Source organism: Alosa alosa, chromosome 23 (genome assembly GCF_017589495.1).
Source record: "Alosa alosa isolate M-15738 ecotype Scorff River chromosome 23, AALO_Geno_1.1, whole genome shotgun sequence".
NCBI lineage: Eukaryota > Metazoa > Chordata > Actinopteri > Clupeiformes > Clupeidae > Alosa > Alosa alosa.
In genome coordinates, this window is record NC_063211.1 from 15606706 (window position 1) to 15627782 (window position 21077).

The 21077-nt window shown below is 40.8% G+C and overlaps 2 protein-coding genes across 2 annotated transcripts; one reads left to right on the top strand and one right to left on the bottom strand.

Annotated features, from left to right (window-relative positions):
- Positions 1-9546: 9546 nt before the first annotated feature.
- On the top strand, positions 9547-14839 carry LOC125288768 (protein boule-like). The gene is made up of 12 exons (XM_048235387.1): positions 9547-9717; positions 10211-10342; positions 10506-10597; positions 10699-10753; positions 11273-11348; positions 11664-11824; positions 12125-12211; positions 12665-12712; positions 12872-13000; positions 13448-13549; positions 13786-13955; positions 14758-14839. Exons 1-12 carry the CDS (start codon positions 9703-9705, stop codon positions 14771-14773), a joined length of 1083 nt encoding a protein of 360 aa, XP_048091344.1. The 5' UTR covers positions 9547-9702; the 3' UTR covers positions 14774-14839.
- Positions 14840-16648: 1809 nt separating this feature from the next.
- On the bottom strand, positions 16649-20744 carry LOC125288769 (MOB-like protein phocein). Its single transcript, XM_048235388.1, has 8 exons — positions 20641-20744; positions 19863-19925; positions 19636-19736; positions 19344-19386; positions 19168-19254; positions 18772-18851; positions 18436-18547; positions 16649-17653 (listed from the first exon to the last, which is right to left on the bottom strand). Exons 1-8 carry the CDS (start codon positions 20698-20700, stop codon positions 17507-17509), a joined length of 693 nt encoding a protein of 230 aa, XP_048091345.1. The 5' UTR covers positions 20701-20744; the 3' UTR covers positions 16649-17506.
- Positions 20745-21077: the final 333 nt, after the last annotated feature.

Below are 21077 nucleotides of genomic sequence, written 5' to 3' on the forward strand. Positions count from 1 at the left end.
CGGGCTCCTCACTCACTCCTCACATGGGCCTGCCTCCAACGAGCCCCTCCCCCTCCTATCCCATCCCATCCCATCCCGTGCCGTCCCGAGACAACTGCAAACAATTACAACAATTAGTGCCTCCGTCGCACATCGCAATTCACATCCCAACTTGTTTATAATTTCATCCAGCGAAACGCCAAAAACGGGCCCCACGCATCACAGAAACAGGGGTAAACTTAAACTGCCAGCCTGATGGCATGAAAACATCCAACAATAGAGGGGGTGGACGTGGATGGTGGGGTGGGGTAAGTGGCTATAAAAAAGAAAGGAAGTACTGAGGGTGATGTTGTTGAGACAGTTGAGCATCATTTTCTAAAGTAAAGTGAGTGGGACTTAGCGGACGCTTTTATCCAAACCACAGGGACACACAAATGTTTGGGTATCGAACCAGAGCTGACCGTTTCGTAGGCGGTGACATGTTTCTTTGATCATTTGTTTTTCTTTGTCTTTTCCTTACCAATTGGACAAGGAGCAAGTTTGTGCAAGTCTGGGTTATGTGATGGATACTGTAGATTAAGTTGTAGACCTAAGCACTAAACTCAGCCCATCAATAGGTCAAGTAAGACAGTTAAACAATCTGACCTAAGTACAGTAGGTAAGGGTAACAGGTAAAGTGGCTGAGAAGCACACTATCACATACATGTGCACTTTCTATTAACATACACACATGCACACACGCACGCACACACACACACACACACACACACACACACACACACACACACACACACACACAGCATGAGTAGGCAGAGAATGAGAACTGCATCCACACAAACACACCTCCACAACCACCTACATGCACACACACACACCACATACACACACACACACACACATAGAATAACCAGGACAATAAGGCTGTGCTGCACTAAGCGGTGCCGAGGTTGGGGGTGGTTATTCTATTAGAGCCCTGTTTGAATGTGCCCTAATTGGATTAGTTAACGTGGAGGACGAGGTGAAGCAGAATGAGGTTAGCGTTAGCGTTAGCGCGCATGTCAGGCTCCTGTTGGACTCCTGTCAGCCCCACAGGAACCTCTGGCTGGAAGCCAGTTTTGAGTTTTACGACACTCTCACTGCTCACTCACACACACACACACACACACACACACACACATAAATGAAAATGCATACTCACAGACATGCACACACATACTGACGTACACACACATACACACACGTACACACACTCTGACACCCTAATTTTTCTCTTATAGACACACACTCTCACAAGCATATTCACACATACAAACACACACAGACACACACACACTGTCTCTGCCCCACCAATCCCCCTCCACCCCGTCCACTCCCTGGATGCCCATTTATTTTTGCATTACTTCCACCAAATGAGGGAAGAGCTGGACCCAGTCCACACAGCCGCATCAGACACACACCCATCCAGGCACTAAAGCAGCGCTGTCTACGGTCATAATAACTGATTGTCTCACCCAAACAGAGTGAGATCTTCAAAGACCCCCCTTCAGAGTCTGGGTGAGTCAAACACATCTGTGTGTGTGTGTGTGTGTGTGTGTGTGTGTGTGTGTGTGTGTGTGTGTGTGTCACAATGACAAAGAAGGAGAAACGGAGGGAGAAAGAAGAGAGCAAATATAGACAAGAAAGAAAGTGAGAGGGAGAGTAGATGAAAAGAGAGAAGAGAGAGAGTGGGGGAGAGAGAGATACAGAGATGGAGTGATAGAGAGAGAGAGAGAGATGAGAGTGAGAGAGAGGGAGGGAGGAGCCTCCTTCATTCCTCCTGTAATTTCTTCCCCATCCAGCTTTTGCATCAGAGTGTCTTCAGAACAGATAATGGCTGTAATTTCATTAATTATAAACCAATATGCTTCTGGGGGTCTCCTGAGACAGACTGGCCAACACTGGCATCTGCTCCTCTCGCAAGCACACACACACACACACACACATGTATGCACATACACACGCACGCATGCACACACAGACACAGACACAAACACACACACACGTCATACCCACGACACACACACATGTACATACAATCACACCGACTCTTTGACACTTAACACAAACACAAACTCATACACTTACAGACACACACACACACACACACACACACACACAAAGGGACTTTCTGGCACAATATAGATACTCAGAAAAACACACACACACACACATTCCAAATAACTGCACACAAACCACAAGGCGGCATGGGGTAGAGGGGAGAGGGGCTGGGCTCAGTCATGACCAAAGGCACAGAAGAAGCCAGAGGGGACGCAGAGGGGTGGACCACCTTGGAGTGTAAGAGAGCAAAATACGCTATCACGTAAAACCACTGATCCCTTTGAACGTGCCCGTGGAGAGCACAAGTTCACTCCATCTGTCCTGTGGACATCGCTGCTTAATGGGTTATCCAACTGCAACAGTGACTCCAGTGCAGCTTTCTCCATTCGCTCCACTGGCAACAGTGCATTACAGAAATAATAAAACTCAAAAGAGAGATTATAAAAGTGAATTGGCCATTTTACTGGGCTTGTTTCTGAAACAGAGGTCAGCCCTTTATTGCTTTATGGCAGCGTATGTTCATGAAAGAGGCAGTGAATTGTAATGAACCATCATTTTCCATGAATATTTAACTTATTTCAAAATCAGCAGTTCATGCACTTTTGAGGTGAAATGTTTACAACGAGGTAGACACGAGTCTTGATGAGACTTTTATATGGAGCTCAATCATACTCGTCACTCAATAATTACTGACATAAGGTCCTGACATTTCTTTCCAGAAACTTCATGCTGAAGAATCTTTTTCTCACAAAATCTATAAGAACTGAACAAATAATGAACAACTGATATGAACACTGCAGAGTTATATTTCCATGCATTAAACACAAAAGTATAAGATTGAAAAAAATATTGTGTGCAGTGACAAGTCTGACCCAAAAGCAACAAGTCATCTTTTTCAACACCCCAAAGCCAGCTCATCATTGCAGGCCTGTCTTTCTTGAGGCTGTGGAATGTAGACATTGCAGTAATTACAGTGGCACACTACGGGTTGTTTTTGTCATCTTAGGAGAAGGCTCGTCGTTATAAGTCGCCACATCAGCTCGATCTTCACCGAGTGGAGAGGTCGCGTTTATGAAGGGTGTCCTTGAGTTCCGCCGAGGGGAGACTCCACCCGACACAAGTGATTATTATGAGGTCAGTAAGTCCCATGCATGCACATGCATTATTCTTCTCTCTCTCTCTCCCTCTCTCTCTCTCTCTCTCTCTCTCTCTCTGTCTCTCTCTCTCTCTCACTGTAGGACATAAATGACATAACTGACTGAATTTTTTTTTCAACTATCTTAACTGCCCTCACCCAATGAGCCCTGGCTGACCCTCTGCTGCCCTCTGTTGTACAACACTGAAACAGCGCTGTGGTGTAGCAAAAACATTTCTATGCCAACTCAATTCATTGCCTATTTCTTCATATAGATGCCATAGGCAATTCTTTAGCCTCAAACACTACAGAGACAATAACATTTTTGTGAATTAGACTGAAGCAGACTGGCTAGACTGAGGTTGAGATATTTCAGGGTTCCCACTACTAGTACCCCACACTGCTCATTTCAAATTGATCTATCTGATTAAGGAGGCCCACCACCAATGTCTACATTTGACTAAAGGACAAAAAGGGATTTGAAGAGCCATATAAATTTCAACATGACGCACGTTTACTTTGTGGAAAACTACAGTGGAGACAGATGAGCAGAACTTTTGGGATAAGCAAGGGAGACAGAAAAAGCAACATGTGTTATCTGTTACCTCCGTAAACCGAGAGAGGTAAGAAATAGGAACACGGTTGCGTTGCGGATTTATAAGTGGGATTCTCTGAGACAGACTGGCTGGACTGATCAGGGGTGGTTAGGTGGGAGGGAAGCTCTACCCGCTCTTTTTTTCCCTTTCTTCTCTCTCTCTCTCTCTCTCTCTCTCTCTCTCTTTCTCTTTCTCTCTCTATTCATAGTGATTGTAGGGTAAACATACGGGGGTTGTAAAAAGAGAGGGAGGGCCTGGAATCAGCCAGCTTTCATCTTCTATCAGCCAGACGAATGCCGTGTGTGTCGGGAAACACAATAGAGCATGTACTGTATGTGTGCAGGATGAGTGACTGTGGCCATGTGTTTGTGAGTGTGTGTAAGAAGATGAAGGGGTACCAGACTGAGACAGGATGCCCATTAGTGAGTGTGTGTATGTGTGTGTGTGTGTGTGTGTGTGTGTGTGTATGTGTGTGTGTGTGTGTGTGTGTGTGTGTGTGTGTGTGTGGGTGAGAGAGAGAGAGAGGAGATAGAGAAAATCATCCAGATAATATTCAAACCATGATAGTACCAGCTTTACCAACTCTGCCGACCTACAGATGCACACATGAGTAAACAGCGATATTCCACAGAAGCCACGGGTCAGTGGTTTAGTGCATTCAGACATGCCTTTGCAAAGTCTGCTGAAACCAGTCATTTCTGGTATTGTACTCTGTGAAGGGGATTCTTTCATTTTCCAAAGGAATGCCCAGTGCAAAAACAGGCAAAAGTTGAAAAGGGGGGAAGTTTAGAGCTTTGTACAGTAATTATAGAGCACAACAAAACCGATGTTTGGAAAAACCACCGAAAAAATTCTGATCCCAAGTGTCTGAAGAGAAAAAAAACCAACTCTAAGGACCATTACATTGCCCTCTCATTATCAATCTGACCTCTGTACGCTCCATGTCATTCAGGTCATATCATTTGCTCCCTCTTGCACTGGGTTTTTGTCTACAGAAATTATTTATTTTTATTCCTTCTCATTACAAATAACTGGAGATCGACAAGAATGGGTTGGGTTCGTGATTGGTGGCACACCCTGCAATCTCTATATTTGCCACACACAAAATGGTGTGTGATTCTTGCATAAGTGTTGGTCTGTAGTATGTACTATATGTAGTTATTATGAAATTCCTGTCCAGATGAGGGGGAGTGGGATCATTATGGTATTTTCATGTATACATACTCTACAGTTCTTTTGGAGGGCATTCACACTTCACTTCCTGCTCTGTGACTGAACCACTCATGGGTGCAAAGGCAGCATATTTTTAAAGATGGCTGTTTGGGTAAGAGTCTGGGCTTAATTGATCGACCTGCCCCTTTCTATAACGGTTACACAGAACAGATCCTGTCCATGCCTATAGACCCTATGGTGCAGGAGGGCACTGTGGTTCACCCATGTCAATGTTTTCTGTGCTCCCCTATATCAACATGTCCCATGTTTCCCCCATATGAGTGGAAGATTATGTCAGATGTAAGTGCCTGTGTGTTCTGCATCAGAGTCTGATCAGAGGTTTTGCAAACGGTTGTTGATATGCTCAAAAGCCAATCAAATTACATCCCTTCCCCTCTGTGCTCCTGAGGCCCCAGTGAGGCACTGTTTATGGCTTGGTTCGGCCCACAATGTTTCCCTTTCATTTATAAGGACGTCATATATACTGTAGTCTCACTTCCTATTTCCACATCTTAAATGTACCGTCTCACGGCTGAATTCAGGCACAGTGCCGGAACACTTTACGCCCTGCAAAAAATGTTTGTTTCCAGGATTGTGTACTGTGTACAGTTTTGATTTCGCTCAAACACTGATCGGACAGCTACTAGAGGACTATGAGGAGTAAATTGCCGAAGTTGATGGAAAGTGTATAGAATTAGAATTTCAGACTGCACCTTCAAGAGGCATTCGTCACTGAAGCAGGACTTACGGCAATGGGTTCCCCATGGGTTCAAGTGAGCAGGCCATTTTCTGTCATTTTCCCTCAACTCCTTGCTTTCAATCCCTCTCTTATTATCCAGGCCCGTCCTTCTATCCTACCAGGCTCTCTGCGGTTAAAAACCCTCGGCACTGCGCGTTTGAGATGGCCCTGCCTGCAATCATGTTTCTGTGCCGGGTGAAAAATTGCCGTAATTACCCCCGTAGAATCTTTCCATTTAACACAGCCAACCTTCAATTGACACATTTGGGCAGCAATTAAAAATGATGGGCTATTACCAATATGGGTCTCCAGTGCTGTCTTACGACTCCTTACTGCTGGGAGGAAGAGAGTCAACGATGGCGCTGAGAGCTCGATCCACCCAGTATGACACAGGAAGGTGTGGGGGCATAATTGTGTGCTAAAGTCTCTTTTGCCTTTTAAGCCAGCAGCGGGGAGTAGGACGTAGCACTTAGAAGAGGACGAAGGTGCACAGGGGTTCGGCTGGCGAAAAAGCAGAACGGAAATTTGGAGTAGAGCAAAGAACTTTCAATAAGACATATGTCACTAATAAAACATGTCAATGAATAAAAAACAATGAATAAAAAAGCTAATGAATATGAATAATGAATAATGAATGTGTATTCATGCATGTCACTTGAAGGATCAAGAAAGATCTGTTAAAGAAACCTTCGCTATATCAGACAAAAAAAAACAATCCATTAGCCGTTTTAGGATTTATCTTTGCCAGCATAATTCATCCCATTTGACCACTAGTTAACTAGAGCCAACTGAAGATCAAAATAAGCTAAAGCTTTCCCTTCTTCCATAAATATGACATTTCAATCAGCATTGTTTTGTAATATTGTAATTTTGTAATATTTTGTAATTTGTAAAAAAGAAATATTGCATCAGTCTCTGTTTCTATGTAATAAAAAATGTCATAGTTTGTTAGTGTACATTTGTACAATAAAAGCCTTTTTTCATATGTGAAGTGATAGGAAAAAGAAAGAGAAAAATAATGTAACTCACAAGCACAACATTGTTTCTTCATCTTACTCACTGACAGCAAACTGATACTTAATGTGCTCAAATCACAGTATAGGTCTTCTCCCTGAAACAAAACAAGAACACTGCTGATAAGCACTTAAGACTATATACCAAGTGCAAACTTCAGAGTGGAAAAAAAAAACTTTTCAATCACATAAGCACCGGCCCCTTGTGAAGAGCAGAGGTAATTTGTTGCCTTGTGTTTGAGAGGATTCATACTGTGCAATTGTTCCCATCCTTTTTGTTGCGGTTTAAAATGGGCAAAATAACATACAATTCCAGAGACTTCATTGAGAGGAAAATTATGGCACTTGAATATTCTACAATTAAACCCAAGGTAGCATGATGTGCTTCTACATCAGCCGGTGTTTCATAAGTGGATGGTAAAATGTTGAGGACACAGCGTACCCCAGAGGCCAGCCAGACCAGCCTCGCTGTCCTTCTGCAGACATAGGCAACCACTATATGACCACTCATGACATTTATTTCATTTTAATGACTGAAAAACAAAGAAGTAAGTCAATCAAGAACTTATTTCAGTGCAACTTATGAAGATGCACTTACAACAAATAGTTGGTTAAAAAGCAGTCCTCCTTAGAAGTCTCTGGGTTTTAAATTAAGGCTCAGAATTGTTTATGTACCATTTAGAAGTGAAATGACATCAGTCAGTAGTCATATCCGTAAGTCCTTCCATGCTCAAGTTGTCTCTGAACATAATACTATTACACATTTCCCAAAGAACCAAATGTGAGAATCAATTCTCATACTCTAACTCTGATCTACAAAATAAAAAACCCAACTATTTCAGTGGTGAGTCATTTTACCAACCTTTTCTAACTAAATATAACATATATTCACCATTCGCTTTTAATAGACCTACACGACTGTGCTCAAATCAAAAAGGCTGCCAAAGTTCTGCTAACCAGTGCAGAGAATGACACAGATGGGGGTCGGTCGAGGGAGAACAGATGACAGAGAAAACGTGTAAGGAGAGGAGACTGGGGGGTTTGGGGGGGGTTGTCCACATATGTGACTACAGGGGCTCGAGTCAAGGCTCGTGTACGCTGGTAACTGATACTGACCTGGAATGTAAACCGCTTACTGCAGAGAGTAGAGTGACAAGAGTTCCCCTGCCCCTACACACACACACACACACACACACACACACACATGCATGCACAAACACACACACACACACACCAATACACATGCATACACACACACACACAGACACAGAAAGAGAGAGAGAGAGAGAGAGAGAGAGAGAGAGAGAGAGAGAGAGAGAGAGAGAGACACCACTTTTCATTCTATGTCTTTCTTTTAAACTGCTTCGCTCAGGACCATGGAGAAGGACTTAATAGATCACCCAGACTGAGACTATGTCTCTGGCCAAATTTCATTTGTTTTTATATTTTTGTCTCGGCCATACCTGACACCATCACTACAGGTAAGATGTGCAATAGTCTATGCATTTTCTTATTGTCCTTGCATGAAATTAGGGCTGCACATAAATAATCCTCCATATCTTCAGGGGTATGGAAAAAAGATAATATTGAGCAATGAACAAAATGTTTCTATTTTCAGGTTTGCCATAGGCCTATCCTTTTATCTGATATTTTATTCTGATGATACATAGCCTATTTTGTTTTGATCTGACGAAAAATATCTACATTATTAGAATTATGGATTTAAAAAACGTGTAGCCTATGGCTTTTAGTTATGTCTGACATTTAGGCTACAATAAAAAAAAATATAAGCCTAGTGCCCATAGCTACATGCCTAAAATCAATGTGTGTATTTGGGAGAGAATCAAACAATTAAAATGTAAAAATGGATGCATCCTGGCCTACCATTGTTTTTATAATGTCTGTCTCTAGAGGCTACTCCATGTGGTCTTGCCATTAGTTACATGAGAAACGTTGCCTACAAAAGGTAACTTCCATTTGTTGGGGGGTGCATCTGAATTCTTGCCTTTCTTCGTGCATTAGCCAATAAGCCTAGAGGCCTTCGCGTTGATTTCAATATATATATATATATATATATATATATATATAGTTCTCTAGCCAGTTCCATCGCTGTCGTCGTAGCAAGCAACAGAGATGGAAGATTGGAAAACAGCAACAGGTGCTGTATCCAGAGCAGCAGAGAGAACACTCTCGATGGCTCTGGCTATATCCATAAAAACTCTTCCTCCAGTTTAGTATTCCAAACTTAAAGGGACCTTTCACGTTCACACTCAGTTGGTTGATAAGATCAAGTAGCTTAAGCTGTAAAAGAAAGAGGGGTACACAAATTCACATCACTCAATAATTACCTTCGACTTGGTCTAATTTGATACTCTGTAATGGCAGCCAGCCGATTATACTTTTTTTTTTTTTTACAAATGGAAAAAATGGAACAAAGTTACGGTTTTTAAAGACTTCTGTGTATAAAAACATTGCAATTCCCGCCACATTCAAAACTGTTTCAAATAGGAATGTTCCACTTTGTCAACTACTTAGGGGAAAGTTGTCAGGAATAATTATGGTTTAATACAAAACAAGAACAATTAAGACTCGAATGGCTCTATATTGCAGAATATTTTCCAAAAAGTATTAAATTAACACTGCAAGGATATGCAGATGCTACTGATATAGTCTCATCATCAAATGTTTTTTTTTAGTGTTAGTCTACCGATTCTCTTTTTCCTCTAGGCCAGCAACTGGCCTTTCTGAAGAAGATTTTTACTGTGGTGTGTTAGTGAAGGGCGGTGCCTATGCAAGCAGAACCAGTAACTAGCAAGCTTGCTAGTTAATTAATTAGTCGGTTAAAATACATAACTGACATTAATTTACGCAGTATTTGTTTAATTTATTTTTGTCCGAACTAGATTAGCGCTCACTATCCTTCTCTTTGACATGGAAGAAACATCGGTAAGTTTAAGAGAATATTCTCTATGCTATCCAAATTTGCTAACCTGAGAATAACGTTAACGTTATGCTAGCAGCAATCGAAAAGTTAGACTTAGTTAGCAAATGATCGGGAAAGATGAAGTTGTTAATGCTGATTTCAATGTCTAATTAAAATTAAATGTGTTGAATGTCCATTGTTTGCTTTTGTATGTACTTACTGCTGTCTAATTTTGCATTTATTTGATTTGGCTACATTAAAGCAACATTAGGCTGTGTAGATTGATTTATGTCAAACGGCTAACTGTTCACCACAGTTGAGATGTAGCAGAGGTTACCTGTACATGAATGCAGTGCAGAGTTTACGATTAACAGTCTGACTGCATAAAACAGACTGCATTAACAGTCCAGATTAATTTAATGGTATGTATTCTGGCACAGCTGAGCAACAGGCAGTATCAGTGGGTGCCATGTTATTTTGTAACATTGAACGAAAATGTCTTACTCCTTCAACCAGACCCAGACCACCCCTTCCTCCCCCAGCTCTGTCTCTTCGTCGGATCACAGTGTTCCCTTAACCTTACATCATGCCCCACGGTTTGGGACAGTCATTCCCAATCGCATATTTGTTGGTGGAATTGACATAAAGGTAGATATCTTGAAACACAAAAAGCGGTTGCTCTCATTGCTCTTGTGTACAAAGCGCAAAATAAGTGCACCACGTGTATGAGAGCATCTTACAAACAGTCGGTTAATTGTTTACCTGTGTCACACCTGTTGTTATGTCTGCGTGGAACCATTTGTCTCCACAGACAAATGAAAGCGATTTGAGGCGTTTTTTCTCTCAGCATGGGGCTGTCAAAGAAGTAAAAATTGTCATTGATCGCGCTGGAGTGTCCAAAGGGTAAGTTAACTAATTACCAGAACATTTTGTTGTAGTTGCTTCTATGCACAAGTTCATTTTTGAAGTATTTATTTTCCCATGGTCTTTTGTCTGACCTTTAGGTATGGCTTTGTCACCTTTGAAACTCAAGAAGATGCTCAGAAAGTCCTTCAGGATGTAAGTTAAACTGTCCACTTTGATCCTCCTTTCAACAGAAATAGTGTATATAGCTTAAGGAGAATTTCAGTTCAATACTCTTAATATCAAGAGCTTGGTTCTCCTCTTCATGTTAGAATAGTTATGCATTTACACAGCTATTTCTGCTCTTGGCACTCAGTGTCAGTTAGCCACATTAGCATGTTAGCCTGGCCAGATGACCCTCTGGTTAATCCAATGGCCATGCCAAGGCAGTTATCACGGTTTTGATTACATATGGTGGGGTTAATGCTTTTCAGGGTGTGTACTTGGGGCACACCCCACACATGGCCCCTTTTGCCTTAACCACCAGGCGTCTTGCTACTCCTCTTTCTCTCTCTGCCTCTCTCTCACTCTTACTCCCTCTCTTTTTTTACTGCCACCCCTCTCACTCCTGTCACTATGCTTTTTCTTCCCATTCTTGACCTGCTACCCCTTTGTGTTGCCCCTACACATACACACACCCTTCACCCCCTCACCTTCTCTTTTCTCATGCCTCAGGCTGACCGGCTGTCTTTCCGGGACAAGAGGCTCAACATCGGCCAAGCCATCCGCAAGCAGCAAGTGGGCATGCACTGTAAGAGATATAGAGCTTTTGGACAGCGGAACATTTGTAGTTAAAATCATGTTTTTGAAGTTTACTGCTGTGTGTGTGCATCTCCGTTTATGTTTTGAATATTGTATTCACAGTCCTCAAGCAAATATATGTATTATATTGTGTTATAAATCATACGTAATTACATGAAGTAAATTGCTATTCGCGTTATGACAATTATGAAAGCAGTCTTTGTGTCTTCATGAAGTTTGGCATATACATACTCCTTGAGGTAAAACGTAAGAGTTTGTATTGCTGGGGGTTTGCCTTATCTTCAAACCTGCCTCTTTCATTCAGCAGGTGGATTTGTGATTCCTAATCTTAACCCTGCTACGGCTTTCCCTGGTCCTTGTGGCACCATGTACCTCACCACCTCCACGGGGTACCCCTATACCTACCACAATGGGGTGGCATACTTCCACCCCCCAGAGGTGAACACTCCTGCCTCACACTGGCCTGTGAGTCCCATGCTCCTTACTGTTGGACACAGTTTTTAATGTAATACATCTAGAAATCTGACATTTAAATATTTAGCAAAGTTGAAGAGAAATGCAATGAAAAGTGTTGTTATTTCTATATTTGTATTGTATACTAGATTTTTTATTTGAAGTATTATTATTATTGTAGTATAAGTATTTATCTTTTAACAATTAAATATGCTGTACACCCAACATCAGCTTAACATCAGCTTTATTTAATGTGTGTGTGTGTATGTGTGTGTGTGTGTGTGTGTGTGTGTGTGTGTGTGTGTGTTTTAGTCTCGTTCCATGTCTGGGTCCCCTGTCATGGTTGCTCCCTCTGCTCCGCCAGTCTACCCTCAACCTGCTTACCACCATGCTTACCAGGTTAGACCTTCCTCAAGCATCCAGAGAATGGTTGACACTCACTCCAAGCATCTGACATCTTACACTGTAGAACAATGTTCATATCGTGCAAATATGTAATCACTCTGAAATGAGTGTTGCAAACTGATAATTAACAAGGTCCATTGTGCGCTTATGAGGAAAACAATTCACAATCAAGAGTCAAATAAACACCATATTATGGAATTTATTTTCATATGATTTTATACAGTTTTTAGAAAATAATTTTGCATCTTGTTATTTAATGCAAAATACAAAAAAAGTGGTTAGATAGATCTTGTCAAATCTCGGATAACAAAGACTTTCACACAGCTCATTGTGTAATTTCATGGAATTCATTTAAAAACATAAATCAAATGTGCATCATGTAGATATAGTTCTGAATAGTACCGTTGTCATGGTGAATCACAAGTTTCTGTCTTTTCTTCTCTATAGGCTCCTGCACAGTGTGTGCCCACAACTCTTCAGTGGAGCATCCCACGGGTACAGAATTTAGAGTTTATGACTGTGTGTGGCAGTGATGCAGCTGAACATAATGCTCTTTGTGTTTGTACAGTATATGTGTGTGTGTTTGCTTATGACATGTCTGTGTTTATTGACACATACGTGCATGTGGTGGTATGCCTGTGTGTGTGTGTGCAGTCTCCAGTGCCCCCTAGCCCCATCCTGTACATGCAGCCCTCTGATCATCGCTACCAGCCTGTGGAGATGCCTGCTGACGTCTCCTGCATCCAGACCTCCATCCCCCTGACTGAAGCCTCCATGCCAGAGGTACACAGGCCATTGAGTAGCAGTAGCAAACTCTGAAGAGCCTTAGCAGGCTCTGTCCCGCCAGAGGTACATGGCTCTTTTAGTAGCAGTATCAGACCCCGAGTAGCAGTAGACCGCTCTCTGACATGCCAGAAGTGCTTGGCCGATACAGTAGTAGTAGTAGCAGGCTCTTCAGAGGTATACGGTCCATAGAGTCTATGTGGATCAGCTCCACTCATTATCAATGAAGTCTATTCCAGACAGTTGCCCAAATAACCTGATTATGAAATGTACATGATATCACTAAATGATAAAGATGAGATTCAACTCATCTTTTGTAGTCATTTTAGTAATTACTTAAGTACAGTTTGACTGTGTAAAACAATATGAATGGATTGGCTTGTTGTAATATTTCATTCTAAAATCTTATTTCCTCCATGTTGTTTTGAAATGTGCTGTGCCCCCTAGCAAACCCACATGGATCACATGGTTCAGCCAGCATATCACCACTTTTACCTTCAGAATCCAGCCGGAATGGGACCCATTATAATACACCAAGAAACAGGAAAGGTCAGAGTTTGAGAAGTGCATCACAGAGATATGTTTTAGCTTTTTGCTCCATTGTTTTCAAGTGTAGTTTTGTTTTACAGTAATGCCTAAATGTAAAGTATGTTTTGTGCATTGCACTAATGACTTGAATTAATGTTGTATTTCTATTCCGCAAGAATTAGTGTCTTTACAAAAATACAACTAAAATGTGCCTCAATATTAATATTGTGTCTTTTTGTGTGTGACAACTGACACAGGAACAGAAGTTCCACTCCACCAGGCGAGGGTTTCCTCACTCCCCCATCAGTCTGAAAGGCAGGTGCAGCCGCAGCCCCCACTACACCCACCTGCGCAAGGACCACGTCGCCGCCGCTGCTGCTGCCGAGCTGACCGAGCTGCCTGCCCAGCAGGCCACCGAACCCCTCAAGTAAACAGGAAATAGGAACACCCCCGCACTCCTTTGCACTTCCTCCTCCTCCATCCACACTCAGAGTTACTCACTTCTACACTCACCTCTTCCTCCATATCTGTCCTCTCCACACCCAAACAATTGAGTACAACTGACAATCCCTCCGCGCAACTGCCTTAAGCCACACCATGTCACTTGTACCCATTTAGTACTGTGTAATTCCACTGTTGATGTTGCATGTAGACAGTGGAGACTACCTTTCTCATTGTTCACCTTTCACCCACCTACCATATGCCACATAACCCACTACACACGTCAGTCACTTCTCAACTGCGATCCGTCATGCCACCTGTGCCTTTAACTACAATACACTATCTTTATACAAGAGCCCCTCTGATTCGCATGAGCCCCTGACATACACATACACCTGCTGTATGCCACACTACCCATTTTTGTACCCAGAGGTCACCTCTAGGTGGAGCTCTATTACTCTACAATACCTCAGTGTTCTGTGACATTACAATGCCTTTACTTCCTCACAATATCCCTAACTCCATGTACCTCAGTCTCCTCTTATCTTCCTTATGCCAAGCCGTTACTCACTGTCTGTAGTGCTTCAATATCCTCAATATCTCAGGACTCCTCCTGACGACTCACTGACTCACAATATAAACTCAGGGACGAGAGCAATGATTACCAGCCTGCTTTATTCAGCTCTGAAGGTGCACCTACATGCTTTGATAAACCTATGGAAAGACTGATATTTGCACTTATATGTTTAAATCCATCTTAAAACCTTTTGGTTCTCTCATTTTCACAGTGATCTTACCAGATAATACAAAGCCTCAGACCAGCAAAGACATTATTCAGAAAGGTTGAGTACTACCCATTGTATACATATAGCTTTTCAAAACTATTTCCTTCTAGAATCTCTCCCTGTAAATATCTTAAGAACACTTGTTTGTTCCACAACACTCCCAGAGTTCCATAAAATGCTCTTGAAGTCGATCTCAGAACCCATCTCAAAAACACTCTAGAATGTCCTGTATGTGAAGTTGTTAAATTCTTCAAATCACTCCTAGTACAATCCACACTTTCATTAGAGTACAGGATTTTCATCTGCCTTTCATGTTTAATATAACTCTCAATAATACCATGATTTCTAGATATAACCTTATTAAGATTCTCTTCTCAAAAGCAAGATGCTAAAGTGTTTTTACACACACTATACTGTCATATTCATCAAGGCTTAGCATTTAAGGATATACGTTTACTCTCAATTTAGGGCTTACAATGGACTCTTAAATGTATCTTGAGTTCTTGAATGTTGTATCAAAGCTATTGATTACCAATTATTACCTTGCACAGTAATCAGCCTTATTAACATGTGGAGTCTTTGTCATCATATTACTTTTTTTTTAGAAGAATGTGTGCTTAGTTTCAGAAGGCGTATGTCAAATAATAATATATTTATATCAGTATGCTAGATGTTTTTGTATAAGTACTTTTTAAACAAAAATTACGTTAGTATAATTAGTATGTGCATTGTGGGATGGTAGGTATAGAACATTAAAATGCACACAAAAAAAAAACACTAAGCAAGAAGCACCAAGTCCATCCCTCTGTAGTACATTATATGGAGTAATATGTTCTTGTAGTTTCTTAAAATGTCATGATAGATTATTTCAGTTCAAAATGTGTGATAGTAGCAATTCAGTGGATGTTTTTTATTTGTTTTTGTTTTGTTTGCTTGTTTCTTTTTTTCCTGTTGTAGTGTATTTGTTTTAACTGACTATAGCCTTTTTGTCTGAACGAAATTCCACTGAGAACACTTGTCCCTAAAACATACGTCTGTAAATGGCATGTGCTACAGTACAGATTGTCCAGTTACACCAGTTTCTCATGTCATTTAGTGTTGCTTCCTCTGGTTTAAAAGTGAATTGCCGTTTTGGGTTGATTCAGGTTAACTTTATGCCTTTATTAGACACCATGTTCTGTCTATCAAGCCATAAATAAGGGAGTTAGCTGTAGTTCAGGCTAGTGCCCTGGTTGTTTAAATGTTAAAGCTTAAGACTAAAACACCCAATTCAAAAACATATAATGGAAAATCAGACTAAATCATATATGGGTCAGTTGTTGATGTACTCATCGTTTTAGTGCATTATGCATATAGATCAAACTGCATTTCTAAAACTTTTTGGTCTACAGTCAGCTTTAGAAGATTTTAAAAGGTTTATTACATTGATTTCTTTGAGTTCTTGTCCTGACTATGGTTGAAGTCCCAAGACACTGGGAAGTAAACATGACTATTGTATGAATATTTGTATGCCATAGTTGTCATTTTTGTAAATTAAACTTGTTTAACCTCACAGACATCATTTTGTTACTGCCTTGCTTAGGAATATTTTTGAGGCTTTTTTTTTTTATTTTGTTTTTATTTGATATGATGTTCCAATAAAGTTGTCAGCTATTGATTTTACTCTATACTTCTGTTCAATTTTCAAGTGTTGATATTTGTAGTTTACATGTTAATGTGATTTATTGTTAACATGTTAACACTATTTGTAAAATATATTTTACAAATACTACACATGCAAATTAAAATGTTGGGCTGTTTACGGAATTCAAAACTTCTTAATAAAGAATGACTTAAGTAAAGAAATCCTGAATGTGTTTTTCAGCATCTTAGAACAATTAAGCAATACACATTATCTGAATAACTGTAATTTATTTCACATATAAATGTCAATGATGTTTTTGTTATATGACAATACAAAACTGGGACTGTATTAATATACAATATTCCTCATCCCGGTTAGAAACAATAAGTTAAATAAATGACCTTGGGGAGGTGGAAAGGAAAATAGATAGAGCTGAAAGAACATGTCGACATGGCTAAGCGAAAAATACAGTGTTCTCTCAAGACTGAGAAATGTGTTTAATTCACCCTTTAAAGAACAGCATTGTCCTGCAAAGTACCCACAGTGTCACCTAACACTTTTTTTTTTGTTTGTTTTTTTGGTTTCTCCTCACCAGCCAGCTGATCATAACTGTCCATTTACCACATGGTAAAGAATTCATCTCACACACACACACACACACGCACACATATAAGGGTAGTGTTCATTTGGCAAATATAGAATCTACAGGTCTATGTGTTCCGAATTCCAGGCAGGAGTGCAACAGCCTGTATGTTAGCATGCGGTGGAAGGCAGGCAGTGAGATAGTTAGATGGTTTAGGAGGGTGTGCTAGTGCAATCGGCCCAGCATGGACATATGAAAGTTGTGGATGTAGTAATGTCACCAACCAAGGTATGCGTGTGCTTTTCAAGATCCAGGATGGAGTGACAGTCTACACTAGTTTTGGCACAATAGACATGATCTAAACCCACATCAAGGACCTGTTCTTGAATGTATGGAACAGCAGCAAGTGAATGAGCATGTCTAAGGTACTTGGCATTGGCAGTGTGAGTGTGTGTTTGTGTGTGTGTATTTGTGCGTATGCGTGCTTCCTGCTTGTGTGTGACGAGCGTTTGGTCACGTCCGCCTGAGAGGTCTGTTCGAGCTCCTCAGGCGTCACTCTCTCCAGCGCCAGGGCTTTGTCCAGCTTCCGCGTCCTCCTCTTCCTCCATGATGGGCACGATCAGATTGTCCTTTGACATGAGGTTGTACTTCATGACGAAGCGCGTGAACCTGTGGCACAGGAACGTCTCATTCTGCACAGAGACAAAAAAAATAACCATCACTTTCAAACTAGTGAATCAATTTGACAAAACACTTCAATTATAAAATAATATCTATTTTTTAAAGACAGTATTCGGTTATTAAATCATGATGCAATAACAGGCTGATAATTCTCTTTCCGGGTCCAAATGCTCTCGGAGCCGCTCGTTTTTCTCCAGACAGTAAAATAAACTTTTTCCCCCCACTATGCAGCCTTTAAGAAAGTTGTCATCCTACTACTCACTTGCCTCAACCTAATAAAATCCTATTTTTTCGCAGAAGCCTGGACGTTACCCTTGATTATATCAACTGGCTGCAGTGCACAGCTACAGTAATTACTCTGTTAAAGTTACAGCGGAGAAAATAAGTATTGAACACAGACATACACAGACTACAGACATTAGTATTAACTTAGGTAATCCACACATATTAAAAAATCCAAACATTAATGTCCCTAAGTTAATACTAATGTCTAGTGAAAATTTCATGCAAATAGCCTCACTGGAAGTATATTTACTGAAAAAAATGTTGACGTGTTCAATATTTATTTTCCTCGCTGTATGTGATTTTGTTTTACCCTCACTAAAACGGAAGTGATTGTGACAAGGTTTACAAATTGCGAAAACCGGCTGGCTGCACTAGTTAACGTCTTTTGACAAAAAAGCGGTTGGGCCTGTGACGTCGAACTTAACAACTGAATAGCATGAAATGAGTACACAAATATATATATATAGTACCCAATGCAAAAAAGCTTGTTATCTCTCAATGTGCATACCTCATATTTATCAAATATCTGGCGGTGGTGGAAGTAGGCATGAGAGAATATCCTGTAGATTCGCCGACAGACTGAACCCAGCTTTGCTACAGAAGATTCCTTAATACTCACTCTGCAAATAAAGGGAGTTAAGATTATATTACAGATGCCTATTCGTGACACAATTGACTATCATTCTAAACAAATTCTTGAGATTAAGAAAAGGAAAATAGTAAGGAACAATAAAACACTGAAGTGACAGCCAGTTAGTATACCATAAAGTATACCTACACCCATAGAACCTTAATATGTTAATCCCATTCCTCGCTCCACACACAAACAATATTATGCGCTCACCTGCTAGGGAAATATTTGTTACTGTTCAGCAGGCAGGCAGCTCCATCCAGGGTGTGTCTAGTATAGTCAATGGCAGGACACTGAAGATAAAGACAGAAACCGCTCAAAATGACAGACAAGTTTGTAAAAGTGTAACCAACAACACTGTTTACCACTTACAGATCATTGTGACTGAACATAATATTTCTCTGGAGTGGATATCTCTCCCAGGCATATTAAATAACAAGCCTAGTGAAATGTATATGTATCTCTAGTGGCTTTCTGGGAAATAAACCCATAACCTTAATGTTGTTAGAGCCATACAATACAATACAATACAATAGCTTTACAACTTACAACCCTGAGAGTTGTAAGTTGTAAGTTTCTAGAACTCATATAGGGAATGGCCCCTCTCACCTCTTTGGGCGTCTTGTGAGCGGCACAGAGGAATATCCATTGCTCTGTAGCAGTCATCTGAGTACATGTGTCTGGGTGGCACTCTCCCTGTGAGCAAAGGAGACAGACTTTACCAACAAATACATGACAGATACAAGCATAACAGTGGCCTGAGCCTAGACAACTTTGGATGGTACCTGAAGTTTGACAGCAAGTCCATTGAGTTCAAGGCAAAACTGCCTATGGGGAGAGAAGAAAAAAAGGGAACATTTTTTCCTGTTTTATATGCAGTGGAGGTCTATGCACCCTCTCCCAAGGGTGGGTCTGTAGGCCATTTTGGCATGGCCTATAATCAAAGCATTCAAACAACAGTAAAATAATTAACAGGCTAAAACCAAGATTAACTTCTAATCTTCGCTATACCTCCACAGTGCACACATAAACGTTTTAATTTACAACAGGCAAGGGTGTGTTTGAAAGGTCACTCACCTTAGATGCTCATACTTCCACACGCCCTCGTCCTGTCCTTCCGGAGGCTCCAGAATGTGTTCTATGTTTGAGCAGTCTGAGCGAATATTTTGTTGAATGTACTAGAAACAAGTGTCGTCATTCAACATTTGCTAGACGTTTAATGACACATGCCATGCAAAACATCTCAAACTCACTGACTTACATAATTTCAAGTCTGCAATGTAAAGTTAAAAATGAAACATCACCTGTTGCACAGCCAGTGTGCTGTCCATTTCCTCAAAAGATTCATCGGGCCAGTTGTAAAAATTCTGCATATAGAATTATACAATTACAAAGAAGCTCACTGTTACTTGATCAATTTGAACAGCAATCTCCTACAATTGGTTAAGCAATGGCAAAATATCACTGTCTACCCATAGTCCACCTCATGGTTAGAGACCATCGATGGTCTACCTAAGTCACTTTACCTAAGTGTACAACACAAAGCTTAACAGAACATTGATCTTTCCACCGCCGATAACTGCACCCAGTAGTCTTTGGTTACTAGTAACATGTTCATTAATGCTGATGTAATACCTCCAGCAATGCTATGAACTAGGCTAACGTTAACTTAGGCTACTGCTTACCAAACTGACTGTTGCTCATTTAAACTACATACAGAACAGCTAGCGTCTTGCTAACATAGTTGAAGTAGTAGCACTGATCAGTGATCTTGTTGACTGCAGTGGTCGGATAACTTTAGCCTTTCACCAAACAGTGAAAGGCAAAAGTTATCCGAACATCAGATAACAATTAAGCGGCTTTCTTACTGGGGCTAGCTAGTATAGGCCTACTATGTTTGTTTAGTTTACCAGCTAACAGTTAGCTGTTTACAGGCTAGGGCAGGCCACAATCACCAGTCAACAGACTTGACATCATCACAAGCTGCTATGAAAATCTTAAAAAACACTTTCTTGTTCATAAATACATGTTGACCATTACAAATATCGGTCTTCTAAGTTCTCTGCAGGTCATATATTGTACCTTCGCCTTGGTCCCTGGACGATTTCTCCTCAGAACAACTGTACCCTCGGCCATGACCATTTCGCCAAACTGTCCCGGATATGACACATTCCAAAAGATATGCTGCACTTGACCACAAGAGGTGCCATTTACCCGATTAGTTAGGTGGTTCCAGAGAATGTCTAATAAGTCCGTAGGCGGGCTCTGGTGGTTCTATCCGGTTCTATCATTTCAAGTAACCTTTGTTGACCTACCGTACCTGTCTTAATCTGCACGCATTAGAAATCATTTCTAAATATAAATAGGTAGCCTACTATGTATACCACACTTTCCAGACCTCTGCACATTGATTTTTTCCCCAAATATATGTCCATAGATAGAATATACCTCCTGTAGAGGGACAAAAAAGTGCCCTGTTGTGTTTTACTTCAATGAGTTCATCTTCTTGTTTCTCCTGA